At 52.2% G+C, this 20,123-nt stretch overlaps 2 protein-coding genes across 3 annotated transcripts in view; both read right to left on the reverse strand.

Moving 5' to 3' along the window:
- Positions 1 to 20,123, reverse strand: part of PIGO (phosphatidylinositol glycan anchor biosynthesis class O) — a 140,988-nt gene that overhangs the window by 22,604 nt on the left and 98,261 nt on the right. The gene's annotated exons all lie outside the window — the stretch shown is intronic.
- STOML2 (stomatin like 2) lies at positions 7,180 to 16,527 on the reverse strand. Of its 2 annotated transcripts, none has more exons than XM_081213123.1 (10): positions 16,441 to 16,527; positions 14,820 to 14,972; positions 13,113 to 13,212; positions 12,560 to 12,618; positions 12,186 to 12,287; positions 11,501 to 11,635; positions 10,654 to 10,798; positions 9,930 to 10,009; positions 8,556 to 8,684; positions 7,180 to 7,431 (listed from the first exon to the last, which is right to left on the reverse strand). In XM_081213123.1, exons 1-10 carry the CDS (start codon positions 16,492 to 16,494, stop codon positions 7,285 to 7,287), a joined length of 1,104 nt encoding a protein of 367 aa, XP_081069249.1. In that variant the 5' UTR covers positions 16,495 to 16,527; the 3' UTR covers positions 7,180 to 7,284. The 2 variants fall into 2 exon arrangements, with proteins under 2 accessions (XP_081069249.1, XP_081069250.1); XM_081213124.1 differs by having other exon boundaries at positions 14,820 to 14,967; positions 16,441 to 16,461.

Genomic DNA, 20,123 nt, shown 5'->3' on the forward strand with positions numbered 1-20,123 from the left:
CTGACAGAGAAAGAGAGGCTTTTTTGGGAAGTCTTTTTAAAACTGTTTCTTTCTTAAACTGAGAGAAAAGGCAACTGGCTTGGCTGGGGAAAAAGAAACTTCTTCCCATTTTATTTTGAGGCTGGAAAGGAGGGTGAAAGGGGGAGGTGTAAACTAAAGAGCCTTCTTTAAAAACTGTTTTTTTTTACTGAGTTCCTTCCTTTCTACTTTGAGAAGCTTTATTCTTTTAAAAGGTTACCTATGATAATGTATGAAATATATTAGCTTAAATATATTGGCTTAAATGTAATTATGCAAAGGATTTAACAAATGCTAGAAGAGTTGTATTTATCCTGGAATTAAGTCAGCCAGCAGTTTAGCCCCCCTGCCAGACAGGAAGACGCCATCAAATGCTGTCCTGATATATGGCTGTCAGGCATTTGTTTAGAAACCTTCAAATGAAGGATATCTTTCAATGTTGATGTGAAACTCAAGATCCTTGACATATGTTTAAGATAAAAATTTAAGATTAACCATTTGTTTTAGAAGGCAATAGGGCAAGGAGGGCAAGAGGTGAGCTGGTAATTAAGATTCCTTGTTGAGACACATGTAAGATATATTACTACTTATTTGTCATTTATAGATGTAACAATATATAGCTCTTTGTCCTCCATATAAGGACAGGAGGATATGGGTGTATCTTTTTGTGATTGGTTCTAGCAATCAGCCAATAGGAAATCCAACTAGGCTGATTGGACAGAGGCAGCCAAAGGAGGAGCAAAGGGGGCTGGATTAAGGGAATATAAGGGCTGGCCATAATGGCAGGAGGCCAGGCCAGAGCTTGGTAACCATATACCACTGTGCCTCTCATTTATTTGTCTGACAAATAAATAATTATTTTAATTTCTCTATTGCTGCGTTGAATATTTCATTCCAGCTAAGCGTTAACCACAAGCAGGGTGCTACAATGTTGGTCCTCCTTTTTCATATCCTGCAAGCTGCTCTTTACCCAGGACCTGGGATCCCTCTAAGTGACCAGAGATCTTCTTCCTGCCACTTCTCCTTCCACAGTGGGCAGTTTTGGACAAGCACAAATGCAGCAGGGATGATTTGCTCATCAAAAAAGGTAAAGGGACCCCTGACTATTAGGTCCAGTCGTGGCCGACTTTGGGGTTGCGGCGCTCATCTCGCTTTACTGGCCGAGGGAGCCGGCGTACAGCTTCCGGGTCACGTGGCCAGCATGACTAAGCCTCTTCTGGCGAACCAGAGCAGCGCACAGAAACGCCGTTTACCTTCCCGCCAGAGTGGTACCTGTTTATCTACTTGCACTTGACGTGCTTTCGAACTGCTAGTTTGGCAGGAGCAGGGACCAAGCAATGGGAGCTCACCCCGTCAGGGGGATTCGAACCGCCGACCTTCTTATATGCAAGTCCTAGGCTCTGTGGTTTAACCCACAGCACTACCCGCGTCCCTTTTGCTTATCGAAGGTCCCCCTTATTCTACCCATGTACTGAAACTGGGTTCAGCGATAGAGCTTGCATTTAACTTTGTGGCCCAATTGCTTTAGTGGTTGTTTGTGGTGCGGCATTTTTAAATTTCCTAGTAGGATGGAAAGGTAGTGCAGGAGAGCAGCTCAGAGATACCGAAGTCAAGAAGACGTCCTAAGAACAGCGACAACAGGCAGCTCATCACTCTGCAAAGTTCTTGTGTCCCTGAACCTCTCCCTTCACCGCCGGCTGAGCCAACAGGGACTGAAGCCCGTTTCCCTTTTGTGATGGTGCATCAAGAGCCCCCAACACTTTCACTGGGCACTGCTTGTCCACTCCAACCTCAAGCTCAAGGCTAGCTCACACCGATATTCCCCACCATGGCTAGAAAACCTGGGTGGGAATGGATGGCAGGTCGTATAGCAGAGAGCACTCAGGATGGGGCCCACTGGATGGCACCAAGGAGAAAGGCACAGCAGGGTTGCCACTGAGCAACAGGCCTCTTCCCCAAGCAGACTGCGCTCTGCCAGGATCTGGTCATGGTGCGATGAGGAGCTCCAGCTGCCATCCAGAGCTCGCCACCGATGCTGCGCAGGAGAGGGCAGAATGAGGGCAAGAGGTGGGGGGTGTAGGAATGATTGTTGGGTTGGGTAGCTCACTCACAGATAAGGCCACAGCTGTCTGAACATCTTTTGTCTAACCTTTTGCAGTCTCAGCAGCCCGCCGTGTCCTGTCTGTGACCGTTGTCTCTGAGACCTTTGTCTCCTTCGTCATACACTGTGTAAGGGGAAAATGACACAGTGGAAACAGGTGCCAAAATAACTTTGCACCACCCCACGATCTCGGGGCTGGAAGATATGTAAAGGTCACAGCCCAAAATGTATCTGTCTGAGGACTTCCGGGTTAGCGCCATTGGCAATGGCGGAGTTCCTCTGACCGAGAGGAACCCACTCCGTGAGAATCGGGTCTTTCCGCCACGGCGAAGGCAGGGACCCCTTAAAAATCCCAGGCAGAGGAAGCCTGGTAACGTGGGATTCGGCGGGCACCAAGAGCGCCTCCCCTACTCGCGGGGAAACCCATTTTGGGGCTCCGGAGCAAAGTGGGGTGAGCGGCGCGGTGCTTCGAACTGATTACTACTTTCACGGAGTGAAGCCGCACAGCTGTTGCCGGAGAGCGCTGACTTTTTCCTGTGGTCAATTGGATTTAAAAATAACTACCCGTGAGTAAAGTGAAGAATTGGAGATTTAAAAGTTGAATTAATTTGGCACTGAAGCGGGAAGGTCTAAACAGGAAGTGCGCCTTCCACTTTTGTAAATAGATTGAAGCAAAGACATTGCAAGCTAAAGTCTGGAAAGTCGTTTGTAAAGGACTAAATTTTCATTAGCTAAAAACACCAACCCCCCCTTGGAAGCAGGAGAAGAGGGGGGAAATCTTAGATTGTTTAAACCTGCAGGAGAGAGAGTAAAGAAAGATAAATTTCCACCATCTTGAACCTGGGAATGGGGTGCCAGAGACAGACGCTTTGGGGAAGTTCATTGACTCTGAATAAAACGTTTTTTGACAGATAGTTAAAAAATAGAAACATATTGATTCCAATGTTTCCTTCTGCATATAAAAAGGAATAAAATATCTGGAAAACAAAAGTAATTTTGTTGCTGGAGCTGCTTTCAAAAAGATGGATACAAACAGAAATTGTTTCCTCTAGAGCAGGGGTGTCAAACTCAAATTCATCGGGGGCCACATCAACAGTTTGGTCACCCTCAAAGGGCCGGTTGTATCTGTAGGACTTTATCAAAGTTATTTTTCCTTAGGCACTGGTGTGTGTTGTCTTGAACCTATACACTATTTAATATACCTATTCCAGTACGATTTTAAATAAGAATAGAAGAAGAAATAATAATGATTTTTTAAAAAGATGACGAGATGGGCTTCCAGGCAGACTGGAGCTCCAACGGGGAGGAGACAGGAGCCTGTCCCAACAGAGCAGAGCAGAAGCAAATGTTGCCTCCCCCAGCCCTGCCGCCGCACTCAGGAGTCGGAGGATACGGAGCTGCAGTTTGGGCAGCAGCAGTTTCTTCCTTGCAAGGGAGCCCCAGCGGCACCGCGAGCGCAGGTGGCCAGGATGTCCTGCTGGGGCCCCAAGCTGCTGCAGTTGCTCCCGGGGAGGGGGCTATCTGCCAAGTCCTCCGGCCCGGAGAAAGCCGATGTGTTGGCGTGGGGAGGGGGGTGGTGTTTCGTAGCCAGGCTCCCGCAGCCAAGTTGCTGGCAGGCTCCCACTTTGCTCCAGCCGCCCAGATGCTGGCGCGGTCCTCTTCGGGGTGGGAGGCGCCCCTGCTTTGCGGTGTGGCACACCGCCCGCCCGCCTCCCTCCACCCCACTCTGCGCAGCTGAACCGGCAGCAGCTTCGCCTCTTTCAGCCCAGCGGGGGTGCGCCGCCTGCGGCAAGACCTGCGCTGGGTCCCCGCTCTCCACTCGCCTCCACCGTTCCCTTCCCCGCCTGCCGGCCCCGCTACTTATCCACCAGGGCGACCCCCAGCCAGCCCCTGGCCCCGCCGCCCGCGCCCCCAGCCATCTCCTCGCCAGCTGCAGCGCCGCAGTGGCCTCTTCTTGCGGCCCAAGCGAGTGAGCGAGCGGCGTCCCAAGCGTGGCTCTCGCTCCCTGCCCTTGCTGCCAGCCTCCGCGGCTCCCTCGCGCTCCAAAAGTTGCCGCGCGCCCGACCCGCCCCCTCAAGCAGCCGCGCCTGGGAGGCTTCGAGGGGCAGAGGCAGCCGGCTCCGAGCTCGGCTTCGCGGGACCGCCTCCTCCGCAGCGAGCCCCGGACTGGACCGAGTGAGCAGAAAGCCTCTTTGCCCGGCCCGCGAAGTAGGCGAAAGTTGTGGGACCGGCCGGTAGGCAGCGCCGACGGGGCGCTTCGGTTGGAGCCCTGTCTGCAAGCAGGCAGGGAAGGCTGTTTGCGTGGGTCACTTTTTAGAAAGGCAGAGAGCCTCCGCCGGAGTGCGGACCCTAAAATCTGGGTCGGGACCAGTAAAAAGGATGAGAAGCTCGCTTCCTCGCCCTTGATGCCACGGGCCACATGACGAGGTCTGGCGGGCCGGATTTGGCCCGCGGGCCTTGTGTTTGACACCCGTGCTCTAGAGGGAGCTTGTGATACTGTTGCTGGAGTCGATCTGGGGAATTTTACAGCTGCAGAGATTAAAGATCGTGGGAACCAGACATTGACCTTGAGCAAGAATGTGTCTAGAAGAAGTTTTAGTGCTTGTTCTTTGCAAGACAAGCGCTTTACTGGAACAGCTACATGAAAAGATGGATTTGATGACTGTTGCAGTTAGCAATTTTGGACAAACGGTGAATACCTACATAGAAACTACTCAGGAACCATCTCAGGAATTTGCTTTGACAGGGCAAGTTGTGCAGATGACAAAGGAGGAGGTTGTTGCTGAACCTCAAGTAATAGAAATGGAGAGAGCCGCAGCCTTGCAGGAAAATAAGTTGTTGTTTCTGACGACTGAACCTGGAGAAAGTCAGATTGGGAGAGATGGAGTACTGTTTGGTTTGGAGATGGGAAGCTGGATGGATCCCCCTATGCAGGGATGTTCTGACTTTTGGGATCTGGTTGTAGGCCAGGGGGAGCTTGGAGTTGTGGGGGCCCTTAACCTTGGAGGGACTTTGAAACATGCCTTCAAATATCTTTTGGATTTCAGTGCTGACTGTGGAGAGTGGGCTGACCTGTCGAGAAGGAATAAAGACATTGTCAAGTTGGAGTCTCCCCGAGATCTACCCCTCAGTGAGAAAGGAAGGAAATTAAGAATAAGATCAGCAGAAGATAAAGTAAAGTGCAGGTATAAACATGAAGAAGACCTGCAGAAGGGACATGGAAAAGACTTAAGAGCCTCGGATAGAAGGTCACCAGGTTGATGGACTAGATGGAAGGGATAGAAAGGACTGACAAAACCCGAGACCAGGAAGAAGAGACGATGGATGAAGATTGGAAGAAAGTTTAAAAATTCATTTAGAGAATTATTGTAAAATTAACGAGTGTTAGAAAAATGCTGGAATGAAACTATTTGGCTTTAGTAGAAATACTATAAGGAATTATGTATAAATAAGTTTTAAGCTCTAGGGCTTTTTATGGTAAGATAAGGTTAAAATAAATTAAGGTAATTTAATGATAGAATATAGTGAAAGATGGAAAGGATTTGCTGAGATAATTAATAATTGGAATACAAAAAAGGGAGGTGTGAGGAGGTCGATGAAACAAGTTAACGAAAGATAAAGATTTGGGAATACTGGATTTGTTTTTAAATTTTTTGTTTTTCCTTTTTTTGTTGTTGGTTTTGATGTATTGCGTGTTTTGTATTTTTCTTTTTTTTCTTTTTATTGACTTGTATTGTTTAATTCCTTGTTTTTCTGATTATATATATACCGTATTTTGCGCCCCATAGGACGCTCTGGCCCATAGGACGCACCTAGTTTTTTTGGGGGGGGGGAAATAAAGAAAAAAAAATTATTTCCCCCCAGGTGCGGGGCTGGAAGAACCAGGTTGGGGAACAGCGGGAAGGCGCGCTCTGCCTCCCCGCTGTCCCCCGAGCTTGTGGGGCTGGCTATGGGGAGAAGTGCGCAGAGCCAGGGACTGCAGGCAGCTCTGCACGGCCATTGGGAGCGGGGCGGGACTTCGCGCCCGGCTCCCGGTGGCCGCGCAGAGCTGCGCTGAGCCGGGGACTGCAGGCAGCTCTGCGCGGCCATCCGGAGCTGGGCGGGACTTCGCGCCCCGCTCCCGATGGCCGCGCAGAGCTGCGCTGATCCTGGGACTGCAGGCAGCTCTGCGCGGCCATCCGGAGCTGGGCGGGACTTCGCGCCCCGCTCCCGATGGCCGCGCAGAGCTGCGCTGATCCTGGGACTGCAGTCAGCTCTGCGCTGCCATCAGGAACGGGGCGGGACTTCGCGCCCGGCTCCCGGTGGCCGCGCAGAGCTGCGCTGATCCTGGGACTGCAGGCAGCTCAGCGCAACCCTCAGAGCCGGTCTCCCGAGGGTTGCGCAGAGCTTCCTGAAGCCTGGAGAGCGAGAGGGGTCGGTGCGCACCGACCCCTCTCGCTCTCCAGGCTTCAGCGAAAGCCTGCATTCGCCCCATAGGACGCACACACATTTCCCCTTCATTTTTGGAGGGGAAAAAGTGCGTCCTATAGGGCGAAAAATACGGTGTATATATATATATTTTCCTTTTCTTTTTTTCTTTTCCTTCTTTTTCTTCTTCTTCTCCTTCTCTCTTTTTTATTCTCTGTAATTTTAAACTTTCAATAAATATAATTTAAAAAACAAAAACAAAATGTATCTGTCTGGGTTTGCATATTGTGACAATAAAAGGAGCCGGCAGCTTGCTTGCAGCTCACCTGGGCGCAGCTCACCTGCATTACCAACTTCACTTCAGGGGGACACATTCTGCTCCGGACCACAGGGGCAGGCTGGCAAACAGTAACCAAGACCCTCTGTCCCGAAACTGCTAGGGTGGAGAGCGGACCTGCCCTCAGCCTCACGGCACCCCCAACCCTTCCTGGGTGCCAATGGGGCACGGACAGTTTCCTGCCAAATTCCTCTGCAGATTATTTGCGCCCTCCACAGGATTTGGGGCCAATGAGCCCAGGGCCTTCATCCTCGTGTGGTTGAAAATCCCAGTCCAAGACAAGCGAGGTTCCCCCCAGGACAAGGGGAGACGCTGGTTCCTGGCCATCTCCTTTTATTACATGATTAAATCCAAATTAGAAAATAATCCAAAGAGGGGAAGGACAAGAGTCCAAGGGCGGGGGGCAGGGGGGGCTTCTCCGTTAGCTGGTGCTCGGCTGCTGCTCCTGCTCAGTGTACTCTATGCTTGGGGGCGGAGGTGGGGCCTGGAGGGCGGGAGGAGCTGTGGCTTCCGCAGAGGCCGCCTTGGTGGGCTGGGGTTTGCTCAGGGAGCCATAGATCCCCATTGCCTGGCGAGAGAAAAGAGAGAGGGAGGGAGAGGTCAGAGCCCCTCAAAACAGCACATGGCATGGATCACACAACACAGAAGTAGCTGGAATGATCTGCCCTCACTCTACCCAGCAACCCAGACTGCAGGCTGTTTTGCATTCTGCAAGAGGACCTCACCATACTAGCCCACCCCCCAAGGGGAAATGGAGCCTAGGAGTGGATGACAACACACCGGTTATGCCGGGGGTCAGATCAGAAGCAGGTTCAACTTGCAGGTCGAAAGTCAATCGTTGCTTTCCAGCACTGCAAGGCCCCTGCTCCACTAACCAGCCGGATCATAGGCAGAGTTTGAGCTCCTGAAGGGCACCAGCTTCAATAATAATAATAATAATAATAAATAATAATAAATAATAATAATAATAATAATAATAATAATAATAATAATAATAAATTATTTATATCCCGCCCATCTGGCTGGGTTTCCACAGTCACTCTGGGCAGCTTCCAACAGAATATTAAAATACAATAACCTATTAAACATTAAAAACTTCCCTAAACAGGGCTGCTTTCAGATGTCTTTTAAAGAGAAGATAGCTGCTTATTTCCTTCACATCTGAAGGGAGGGCGTTCCACAGGGTGGGTGCCAATACCGAGAAGGCCCTCTGCCTGGTTCCCTGTAGCTTCACTTCTCGCTATGAGGGAACCGTCAGAAGACCCTCGGAGCTGGACCTCAGTGTCCGGGCAGAACGATGGGGGTGGAGACGCTCCTTCAGCTATACTGCGCCGAGGCCGTTTAGGGCTTTAAAGGTCAGCACCAACACTTTGAATTGTGCTCGGAAACGTACTGGGAGTCAATGTAGGTCTTTCAGGACCGGTGTTATATGGTGTGAGAAGCGCCCAGCTCTGATGGGATCAGGCTGCAAGATGCCTAATGGAGCCTCCTGACCCGAGGTGAGGCATTCCTTCCACCAGATACTTCCTCTGTTCCTACCTCCCCAATCCCTGACCAACAAGGAATCTGCTGAATTCTTGCAACCTTAGAAGCCTTGAGCGGCTATTGTTTCATCTGCACGCAAGCCCCTGCCCTCCACTGGCGTCAGCGGATCCCAATCTGTCCGCCTGCCTCCTGGCACACCAAACTCACCTGGGCAACCATGCTGGACATGTCTCCCGTGCTGGATGGCAGAAGAATGGTGTTGGACTCTTTTGCCAGCTTGGAGAAGGCAGCCACGTACTGCTCAGCCACAGACAGAGAAGCTGCACTGTTGCCGTTCTGGGAGGGAGAGAGGAGAGGAAGTGAGGTGGTACAAAGACGCAGGAAAGAAAGACCAGGAGGAGGAAGAGAGGGAGAGAAATGTCCCAGAATGGGGCTCTCCTCCTCCAGCTTGCTTGGTGTCGAATAGAATAGAATTTATTATTTATACCCCGCCCATCTGGCTGGGTTTCCCCAGCCACTCTGGGCGGCTTCCAACAAAGTATTAAAATACAGTAGTCTGTTAAACATTAAAAGCTTCCCTAAACAGGGCTGCCTCCTGATGTCTTCTAAAAATCTGGTATTTGCTCTTCTCTTTGACATCTGCTGGAAGGGCGTTCCACAGGGTGGGCGCCACCACCGATAAGACCCTCTGCTTGGTTCCCTTGTAACTTGACTTCTCACAGTGAGGGAACCGCCAGAAGGCCCTTGGCACTGGACCTCAGTGTCCGGGCAGAACAATGGGGGTGGAGACGCTCCTTCAGGTATACTGGGCCTTTGAGGCCGTTTAGGGCTTTAAAGGTCAGCACCAACACTTTGAATTGTGCTCGGAAATGTACTGGGAGCCGATATAGGTCTTTCAAGACCGGTGTTATGTGGTCCCAGTGGCCGCTCCCAGTCCCCAGTCTAGCTGCCACATTCTGGATTAGTTGTAGTTTCCGGGTCACCTTCAAAGGTAGCCCCACGTAGAGCGCATTGCAGTAGTCCAAGCGAGAGATAACTAGAGCATGCACCACTCTAGTGAGACAGTCTGCAGGCAGTGAGGGTTTCAGCCTGCGTTCCAGATGGAGCTGGTAAACAGCTGCCCTGGAGGCAAAATTGACCTCCATGGACAGCTGAGAGTCCAAAATGACTCCCAGGCTGCGCACCTGGTCCTTCAGGGGCACAGTTACCCCATTCAGGACCAGGGAGTCCTCCCCCCCCGCCCCCTGTCCCCCCAAAACAGTACTTCTGGTGTAACAGAGGACACCATTTTTGAGGGATGAGGAAGGACCAAATCAAGTCCCTATCCGTCTGCTTTGCAATCCAAGCACTTCCATCTCCTCTTGCCCAGACGAAAGACAAAAAGGGAGGCCGTTCTTAGGCTCCGGAGGGGCCTGGCACATCTCCTTCCTCCAAAGGAGCCCAGGGTGGCCACTTAGCCAGAAGTTGGCTGCAAGGCCTTAGGAGAGCGGCTCCAAGCTGACACCAAGTGCATGCTGGGAAACTCCCTCCCAAGGGGTCTCCCCAGGCAGGTGCTTCCCTTGAGACCCCCCCCCCCATCACCTGCTGTGCCAGAGCAGCTGCCACGACTCGGATCGCTTCTGCTTTGGCCTGAGCCTTCACCAGAATGGCACTGGCTTCCCCTGGGAAAGGAAGACAAGGGCTGTCAGGCAGGTTCAGGGGAGCCCCAAAGAACACGAAACCCCCCGACTCAGTTCACAGCACAAGCAGTGCAGTGACCTCCTTTCACCAGGACCCCTTCCCCAATTACTCCAGACACTTCCCCGGGTGTAGGAGCTAGGAAGGAAATGAGGCAACCTCCCCAAACCATCTGGAAAGAAGCCCCGGTTCCCAAGGAGTGGGTGATATCCAAGCAGAAATAGGAGAAAGGGGCACCTCCTATGGGTCAGAGTTCTGCTGGACCATGGGGAACAATGTCGTCTTTGGTGGGTCGGGATCTGGCATCCTTTGCACAAGCAGCATCCCCCAAAATCCCACCTCTGTATTTCACAGCAGGTTTCTCGATCTCAAGGCAGATATCCTCCATCAGGGATGAACTGTCATGCCTGCCCCACAGGACGGCTCTCTATTCCTTGGCCGAGACTCCCGGCTGTTTCCCGCTGCACATTTTTCCTTTGCTCACGTTTCACCTCCTGCCCCTCATCCATTCCTCCCACAAGCACCAGCACCAGAGGCTCTGAGTTATGGGGCAGAGGAGGAGGGAGGCAGCCTCAGAGGTCTCCCTGCCCTTCTCTGCCTTTAACCGGGAGAGGCCTCCCGAGGTTACCGGAAGCCTGGTTGATCTGCTCCGCCTTCTCCGCCTCCGAGGCCAGGATCTGAGCTTGCTTCTTCCCCTCCGCCACGTTGATGGCCGACTCCCGGGTCCCTTCTGACTCCAGCACGGTTGCCCGCTTGCGTCTCTCGGCCTCCACCTGGAAGGGAAAGCGCTGCTTGGTGAGAGACCCGCCAACCTCCCAGCAGAAAAGCCGTGCGACCCTAAAGAGCCGCCCCAAGGCACACAGAGATCATCGCTCCCAGGATCGATGGCTCCCGCATCACAGGCAAAAAAGTCCTGCGTTCCAGAGCCTGCGAGGACGGTACCCACGCCAGGGAGAGGGAAATGCAGCTGAGAAGCATCGCCAGGACAGACTGCGGAGTCCCGTTCCCAGTCCTCAGCCAGATCAGAGAAAGCAAGCTGGACCACGGGCGGAGGAGGCAGAGGGAATGGCAGTCTGCCCCCAGCCTCAAAACAAAGAAAACAGAAAGAAAAGAAGAAGAAAGAAGTGGTGGAAGACGTCAGGAAAAATGAAACGGAATTATATAAAGAGACCAGATGATGCGGAAATAAAGAAAAATATTAAAATACTACAGTCACAATATTCTATGATAATAAATGAAGAAATGGAATGGAAATTAAGATTAATGAAACAGAGAATTTTTGAGTTTGCTAACAAGCCAGGCAAATTACTGGCTCGGCAGCTAAAGAAAAAGAATGTGAAAGGACAATTAATCAAATCATAATTGGGGACAAAATAATAAGTAACCCTAAGGAAATTGAAAAAAGATTTGCGGAATTTTATAAAGAACTCCCTAAAGAAGTCCCCCCCCCTGAGAGGCTTCCAGGGGCCGCTGACCTGCATCTGCATGGACTCCTTGACGCGAGGGGGAACGTGGATGTCCTTGATCTCGTAGCGCAGGCACCGGATGCCCCAGTAGTCTGAAGCCTGGTTGATGGCGTCCACGATGCTGGCGTTGAGGTTTTCACGCTCCTGAGTGGGGAAATGTGGGGTCAGCGAGGGGGACAGCAAAGGAAGCTGCCTGCTTTGCCCCAGGCCAGCCACCGCCTGCTCTGACCGGCAGCCATGCCACTCTGGAGTCCTGGGCAGGGAAGGACTTTCCTCTCCACTCCTGGTGGCTGAACCCAGGACCGGCTGCAGGCAAAGTATGAGCTCAACCATGGATTCTTTCCCAGGCCTGGCTGTTCTCCAGCCCTCGCTGCCTGGGTGCTCTCACCAGCCAGAGGACCTGGCGAAGCAAAGCCTGTGCCCCAGAGTCCTCAAAGCAGGCGACCACCCCCACTTCACCCAAGCCGTGCCACACGGGGCACCTGCAGCACACCTGAACCTCCTTGTATCATGCCGTATCCACACCCTGCAAGCTTTCTCTGCAGCTCCCCCAGAAACCCAGTCTGCCGCCCCTCCTGTTATACAGCCCTGGTCTGCCGCAGAGCTCTGGCCCGCCCACTTCTACCCCCCAGTGCCAGATACACACCCTAAACCTCCCCCCGCCACACACATCCCCCCGCTTCCCATGGCTCACCCGAAAGACTTTATCGAGGGTGAGCTTGCCCAGCTCAGACCTCATGGTGGTCTGGGCAAGCTGGGTGACGGCGTATTCAGGGTCCTCCACTCCGTAACTGGCCTAGAGGGAAAAAGGAGGAGGCAGAGGGATGGAACAGGAAGGCAGCACTGGCTGCCTGACACTCCCAGGGCCAAGGACAAAGGGAAAGACCTCGCCCCCTCCTGGCCCCAGAAGACGACAGAAAGCTCAGCAGACACCCCCCTTCTTGCCCTCTCAGCTGCGCACCCCCAAACATGCACAAGAGCTGCCGAGATGGGGGTAGAATCCTTTCCTGTGTCCCAGAGGGGCTCCTGGCTTGATTAGGCCACAGTCAGTTTCCAGGAAGATAGTACCTTGTAGGGGTCCATGACTCGCAAGTAGAGGACGCCGTCGATCTGGAGGGTGACATTGTCTGGAAGGAAACAAGGAACAATTTCATGAGAACAAGGCAGAGGGCCCACCGCCCACGATACAGAGAAGGCCCAACAGCAGGGGAAGGAGGCAGCAAAGACCTACGCTCAAGCAAGTGCAGGTACAAGCAAGAGTTTTCCCAACCAAATAGCGAAGGTCCTTCCAACACAGAGAACAGAAAGTCTAGGCCTCCCTTTGTTTGGAGAAGGGTTAAGAACCAGGCAATTGCTCTACAGACATCTGGTCAATACTTTCTGAGGTAGACCGATTCAATTTGCAAAGGCCTTGGATGAACACAGGCAGACAAAGCTCTGTCTTCACACATCTAACTATGCAAAGGAAAACTAAAGAACCCGGGTTACCCAGCACTGGCAAGGAGGTTTTGCTGGCCTGGACAGAGATGGACCACCCCACAAATTACCCACTCCAGGGCGGCCCCCAACTCAGCCCTGCCCGGCCCTTCCTCTCCTTGCCTCCCCAGCCAAATCTTCTCACCAAGGGTAACAGCCGACTGCTCTGGCACATTGATGACGATTTCCTTGAGGCTTTGCACGTAGCGGATGCGGTCGAGAAGCGGGATGAGGAAGTTCAGCCCCTGGCAAAAAGGGTTAGCAAAGGGGAAAGTATTTCTCCAGAACAGTCACCTCTTTCTCCATGCAACTAGTTGCTCCAGATTGCTGAATTACCTGAAAGCTGAGCTTACATTTTACACTGCTGTAAACCAGGGGAGTGCAGACCCTGCGGCCCTCCAGTTCTTGCATGACTCAAGCTCCCCCCAGTCCCTGGGGCCAGGCTCCTATGCCTCCTGTCTTAAAACAGCTTCACTGTTTGCCAGTTTGGTTCCCAGGATTAATTTAAGGTGCTCACGCTAGAGCCCTGAATGACTTAGGTGCCAAATATCTGAAAGGTGGCCTCCATCCCTACGAACCTTCTCAGGTGTTAAGTGCAGCAAAGGGAGTCTCTTGGTAGTTCCATCACCCTCAAAAGTGCAACGAATGGTGACCTGGGAACAGGCTTTCTCTGTAGCAGCCCCTCAGTTGTGAATTCCCTCCTCACAGTAGTGCATCTAGACTCTGTCGTACAGCTTTTTCCATATGCCAAAGAAACCTCTTTATGCTACCTTTTGACACATATAATTTTTTTGTGGGACTCACCTCTTCAGTTTTGTTTAGTTGATACTGTGCTGCTTTTGCTTGGAATTGTTTTAATTGCTTACTTTCCCAAAAGATATCCAGTTATTCACATGGTTGCAACTGATCAATCCCACACAAGTTTCCTGTTAAAAACCGCCCCTTTGGAGATGCTATTTCCAGGCTGAACTTCAGGGGGGTATTTTTGACAGGAAAATAACACTGAAGAGTGAACTTCTGTGCAAGACACTGTCCCTGGAACCTGCACTTGCTGCTATTTTTTTCTTTTTTTAATGTCTAGGTAAAGGTAAAGGGACCCCTGACCATTAGGTCCAGTCGTGGCCGACTCTGGGGTTGCGGCGCTCATCTCGCTTTATTGGCCGAGGGAGCCGGCGTACAGCTTCCGGGTCATGTGGCCAGCATGACTAAGCCGCTTCTGGCGAACCAGAGCAGTGCACGGAAATGCCGTTTACCTTCCTGCCGGAGCGGTACCTATTGATCTACTTGCACTTTGAGGTGCTTTCGAATTGCTAGGTTGGCAGGAGCAGGGACTGAGCAATGGGAGCTCACCCCGTTGTGGGGATTCGAACCGATGACCTTCTGATCGGCAAGTCCTAGGCTCTGTGGTTTAACCCACAGCGCCACCCGCGTCCCTTTAATGTCTGGGAGAAACCATCAAATGTTAAATATGTTAACTGTGTCGTCTAATCTAATTTCAGCATTTGTTTGTCTTTAAAGGGGCTACAGGACCCTTTACTTTAGTTAGCAATGACCTCAATCTCCACTACCAGCCCAAGCTGCACTTTCTACTTTCATCCAATGCCAGGCAGCACACTCTGCTTCCCTCTTTTCCTTCCTTTCCCTGCTTCAGAAGAGGGGCCTCCATTTTGGCAGTCTTTTGGGGGGGGGGTTGTCCATTTCTCTACATAGGAAAGCCAAGGACACCCTAACTCTTAAAACTTGTAAGCCGGACTGCTGTTAAAACCCAGCTGGCCCCCCACTGGTTCCTTAAAAGTCTCCCTTTGCAGATCCACCCCACACCCCGATTGCTGAAAGCAGGACTGTTCCTTACTGGCTCCAGGATGCGATGGAACTTGCCCATCCGCTCCACCACCCAGGCTTCCTGCTGGGGCACAAAGAGGACCACCGTGTTCATAGGGAGGCTGGAGGACCGTCTCTGAGGCACTCTGGCCAGCCACACTGCGGGCACCGGCCGCCTGCTGCTCTGCAAAGACATTGGGGGGGAAAGTCTGAGAGTGTGCAGAGAGAAGACTCCACCAGCTGTTGGGAGAAAACACCAGGGAGCACACAGAGGTATGTGAATGTGCCACCCCAAAGCTTCAGGCAAGTTTTGGCACGAGTTGCCCCATTTTAGGACCCACCTTATATTTTTAGGGTTGCTTCAAATTGCTTTTAATACTGTGCTTTAATGCTGCAACCCACCCTGGGACCTTAGGGTGAAGGGTGGGTAATATTCCTGCCTTTCTAGCCCACCTTTTTCTCCAAGGGGCTCAAGGTGGCATATACTTCGCTTCCCATTTAATAACCACTTCAACCCCGTGTGGTAGGCTAGGCTGGGAGGAAGCGGTCGAGCCCCAAGGTCACCCCCAGAGGTCTTAACGGCCAAGTGAGGGCGATGTGAACCTTTGCCAGGCCACAGTCCAACACTACCCGCTACATCCCTAAACAAACAATAAAAAGCGGGTTTAGAAAAGCAACATCGGCCGGGACCCTTCCCCTAAGACCTACCACCTTCTCAGCCCCCCTGGCCACTGCTCTATGCCTCCCTCAAGGAGAGCAAGGGGGCACCGAGTGGTGGGAAGGATAAGGAATCTCCACCTCTGCCCCCTCTGGCTGCCCCACTCCCACTGGCTCCAGAGAAGGAGTCCCACAGCTCTGCCGCCCCCAGCCCACACACCCCACCTGCAGCCTTTCCTAGCCCTCTCCTCCAATGCCTCTCCTGTGTGCTTTTATTGGAGACCCTGAGGATCCTCCAGCCCAACTCCAGCGAATAGATCAGGCTTCCTCAACCTCGGCCCTCCAGATGTTTTGGGACTACAACGCCCATCATTCCTAGCTAACAGGACCAGTGGTCAGGGATGATGGGAGTTGTAGTCCCCAAACATCTGGAGGGCCGAGTTTGCCTGTTTGAAAAGCACCCAGGATTAATTCAGCAAGCGATTTGCGCAGAAGCAAGACGGCGTTAGTTACGCCATATACAAAACAGACCCCACCATCCAGCCCCCGCCCGCCAACCCCCATCATCCCTGGCTAGCAGGGCCAGTGGTCAGGGATGATGGGAGTTGGAGTCCCCAAACATCTGGAGGGCCGAGTTTGCCTGTTTGAAAAGCACCCAGGATTAATTCAGCAAGCGATTTGCGCAGAAGCAAGACGGCGTTAGTTACGCCATATACAAAACAGACCCCACCATCCAGCCCCCGCCCGCCAACCCCCATCATCCCTGGCTAGCAGGGCCAGTGGTCAGGGATGATGGGAGTTGTAGTCCCCAAACACCTGGAGGGCTGAGGTTGAGGAAGCCTGGAATAGATCCACGGAGATCTCGGGGGCGAAGAATCTGTTTTCGAAAGAGAGGCGTAAAATGAAGGGAGTGGAGCTCCGCCCCGACCCCCCACCCCGGCCAGGGTCTCTGCCCCGAGGAAGCAGCGAGGCCCCCCCTTCCCCCCCTCGCCCACCTCCCGGAGGAGCAGCCCCCGCGCGACCCCCCGCGCCGCCCGCGCCGCCAGCATCTCGCTCGCTCGCCCTCGCCGCCGCGCCGCCTCGCTCTGCGCACGCGCCGCCAACGCCGCCGCCGGAAGCCGGTCCGGCCCCGAAAGCCTTCCGCCCGGCGCGAGGGAGAGGGGCGGCCAAGGCGCAGCGCCGGCTCCCGGGCGACTCCGGGGGGGGGGGGGGAGACACCTCGGCGCGGCCTCCTCTGGCTCGGCCCGCCGGGAGAGGCGTCTCCTAGGGGAAGGGAGGAGCCTGCACCGCCTCCGCCCCCAATGCCTCGCTCTCGCCCCGCACATGGCGGAGGAGGCGCCGCCGGGCCTGCTGCGAACGGGAACCGGACGTTGAGGAGAAAGGGCCGGCCGCGCGGGAGAGAAGCAGGTCACCTGCGGAACTCCCTGCCACGGGAGGCCGGGCACCTTCACGGAGGAGGCGGGCGGGCGGGCGGGCGGGCGGGGGCTGGATGGTGGGGTCTCAGATCTGTTTCTTTCTTCTGTTTTGTACATGGCATAACTAACGCCGCCTTGATTCTGTACAAATCGCTTGCTGAATTAATCCTGTGTTCTTTTCCAACAGGCACAGGCAAATTCGGCCCGCCAGATGTTTGGGGACTACACTTCCCATCATCCCTGACCACTGGTCCTGTTAGCTAGGGGTGATGGGAGTTGTAGTCCCAAAACATCTGGAGGGCCGAGTTTGCCTGTGCCTGTTTGAAAAGAAGGCTGGTTTCTGTCTTGGCTCTTGCAAATGAGTCTGTCAAGAGCTTATGGTCCCAAACACTGCTATCTGCTCTTTGAAGTAGCTTAGACCAGGGGTAGGCAACCTAAGGCCCAGGGGCTGGATCCTGCTCAATCACCTTCTCAGACGGTCCAGGAATCAGTGTGTTTTTACACGAGTAGAATGTGTCCTTTTATTTAAAATGCATCTCTGGGTTATTTGTGGGGCATACGAATTCATTCATTATTTTTCCCCAATAGTCCGGCCCCCCCCAAGGTCTGAGGGACAGTGGACCGGCCCCCTGCTGAAAAAGTTTGCTGACCCCTGGCCTAGACTATGCTTTGTTTCCTGTGAAAGCCCATTAATCAGCCCAACTGTCCTTACAGCTTTGTTCTAGCCAAGGAATGTAAAAGAGAAAGGGCCTCTGTTAGAATAGGCGTGAAGGAGTTTGTCTCCTGTGTCTCGAAGTCAGGCTGGTCTAATTACAGTCAGACCTCGGGTTGCAAACACTGCAGGTTGCGGGTTTTCAGGTTACGGACTGTGCCAAACCCAGAAGTGCCAGAACGGGTTACTGCCGGGTTCCACGCGTTGCGCATGCGCAGAAGCACTGAATTGCATCACGCACATGCGCAGACGCAGGGCTGCGGGTTATGAACGTGCCTCCCACACGGATCACAACCGGAGGTTCCACTGTACAGCCAGGGAGGGAGGAGGAAAGGGGGGGGGGGAGGCTTATAAAGAAAGGAAAACTTTTTCTCAGTGGGAAATTTCCAATCCTTTGTTTGGATGTGCTTGTCCTCTCTTTGCTCAGCTGAATAAAGGTGTGTTCATTGGATCTCCCTGTCTCTGTCTATTATTGGTTCTCTGTCCAAGACAGCTCAGGTCCAAATAGGGGACCCAACAAGATCCCCAGGCCCCTCTGGACCACCTCCCTCCTGCCTCGGCCCCCCAGCAGTGGGAGAAGACGACCCACTTGGCTCGACAGGCTCTGGAGGAACCGGCCCTTTCCATTCCAGTTCTGCAGACCCCTTTTTAAGTGGTCCCCCCCCCTTGATGTTGTCCCCTGGTGTTTTACAAGGGGACATTATGCAATTATTTTTATCTACTTATAAACGAACCTATTGCTGCATCCTGTCACGGCTTAAAATTGGCCGCTGTTTCTTTAATGCTGAAAAAGCTGGGTCAGCATGAGTCAGCGGCCTGCACCCGGTTGTATATATAGAGTGAGAAATGTTAGTTTGGTGTAGGGTTGGGTTGGTTGGTTGGTGAAAGCTGGTAGTGTTGAGGTGTGTATAGTTGGACTTTTAAGAATAAAAGCAGAAAGTACTCTGCAGATACTCTTCTGGTGGACTCTTTTATGCCGACAAGGGTCCAAGGACCAGGCTGAGGCAATGAAGGGAGGTCAGAACCCTTTCTTTTTTTTTTTGCAAACACTGACACATCCCTCTGCTGTACTGGGGGCTGTTCCATGAAGCTCGTTGCACGCAAGACCCACTGAAATTCATGGACCAAACAAAAGTCACATCATCCGGCGATTAAATGAGGTCTGCTCTGGAGCAAAACTTAAGCGGAACATCACCTGTTGTGTAACATAGTGTGGGTGATGATTTTGAAACATGCTGCTTTGGTAGGATTTTGTCCTGAGGAGTGTTTGCTGGAAATACAATTACAGAATAGTATAGTTGGGAGGGGTCCCGGGGGTCATCTAGTCCAACCCCCTGCAGCAGTGCAGGAATCACAACTAAGGCATCCCCGACAGACGGCCATCCGACCTCTCCTTAGAAACTTCCAAGGAAAGAGAGTCCACCTTCCCTTAATGGTCAAGGCCACTTGTAAACTGAATCTCCTTTTGTTCGTTTCTCTTAATTAGAAGACATCTGAAGGCAGCCCTGTTTAGGGAAGTTTTTAATGTATGATGTTTTATCGTGTTTTTATATGTGTTGGAAGCTGCCCAGAGAGGCTGGGGCAACCCAGCTAGATGAGCAGGGTATAAATAAATAAATAAATAAATATTATTTAAAATGTTGAACAACACGGAACCTCGGTGTCTCCCTTGTTAAAAGTTCCCCATTAATTGTGGCAGCAAGGCCATCTTCCAACCTGTTTTTAAAAAAGGTAAAGGACCCCTGACAGTTGGAGTTCTTTGTGAGGCGGCATCATACACCATGCACAGAAAGCCAGGCTGAAGTCAAAGGAAATTGCTACTGCTCCCTCAGGCCTGAAAACAAGGAATTTCTGCCAAAGGAGGGAAAAGGTGAGCTGTTTTTAGTTCTCTGTTGGGAGCCACTTAGAGTGGCTGGGGATACCCAGCCAGATGGGCGGTGTATAAATAATAAAATTATTATTATTACCTCTGATGGAAACTGTAACCCAGCGACATTTGAAGGGCACCAAACCGGCTCTCCTTGCCCTCAGCTGATTATTATTACACACAAAAGCAGCTGCGTAAAGAAACTCCTGAGCAGTTGAGGACTGTGATGCCCGTTTCCCCACTAGTCAGTGTCCTTTGGCTACTCTGCTGGTGTGACAGAGCCACAAAGGGCCTTGGCAACATCTAGTCACATTCCTGCCAAAAAAGGAAGGTTTTGGTGCAATGGCAAAAGGTCCCCAAAGAGGAGTCCTTAGGTAGTTTGAAAGCCAGGCCAAAGTAGGACAGAACTTTTTTTTATGTATGCTACAACAGCAGCAAGAATACTCATTGCAAAGTATTGGAAGACACAAGATTTACCCACTTTGGAAGAATGGCAGATGAAGCTGATGGACTATATGGAACTAGCAGAAATGACTGGCAGAATCCGAGACCAGGGAGAAGGGTCGGTGGAAGAAGATTGGAAGAAATTTAAAGATTACTTACAGAAATATTGTAAAATTAATGAACGTTACAATGATGTTGGATAGAAATCAAGTGGTTTCCAGCTGTAATGCTTTAAGGGAA

The sequence above is a fragment of the Podarcis bocagei genome (assembly GCF_964188305.1).
Source record: "Podarcis bocagei genome assembly, chromosome: 11".
NCBI lineage: Eukaryota > Metazoa > Chordata > Lepidosauria > Squamata > Lacertidae > Podarcis > Podarcis bocagei.

Coding starts and splice junctions, on each gene's coding strand:
- STOML2 (XM_081213123.1), bottom strand. CDS start 16,494: ATGCTGGCGGCGCGGGCGGCGCGGGGGGTCGCGCGGGGGCTGCTCCTC. Junction 13,213..14,819: donor TCCATCGCATCCTGGAGCCA/GTAAGGAACAGT, acceptor CCTTTTTGCCAG/GGGCTGAACTTCCTCATCCC. Junction 12,288..12,559: donor GAGTCATGGACCCCTACAAG/GTACTATCTTCC, acceptor TTTTCCCTCTAG/GCCAGTTACGGAGTGGAGGA.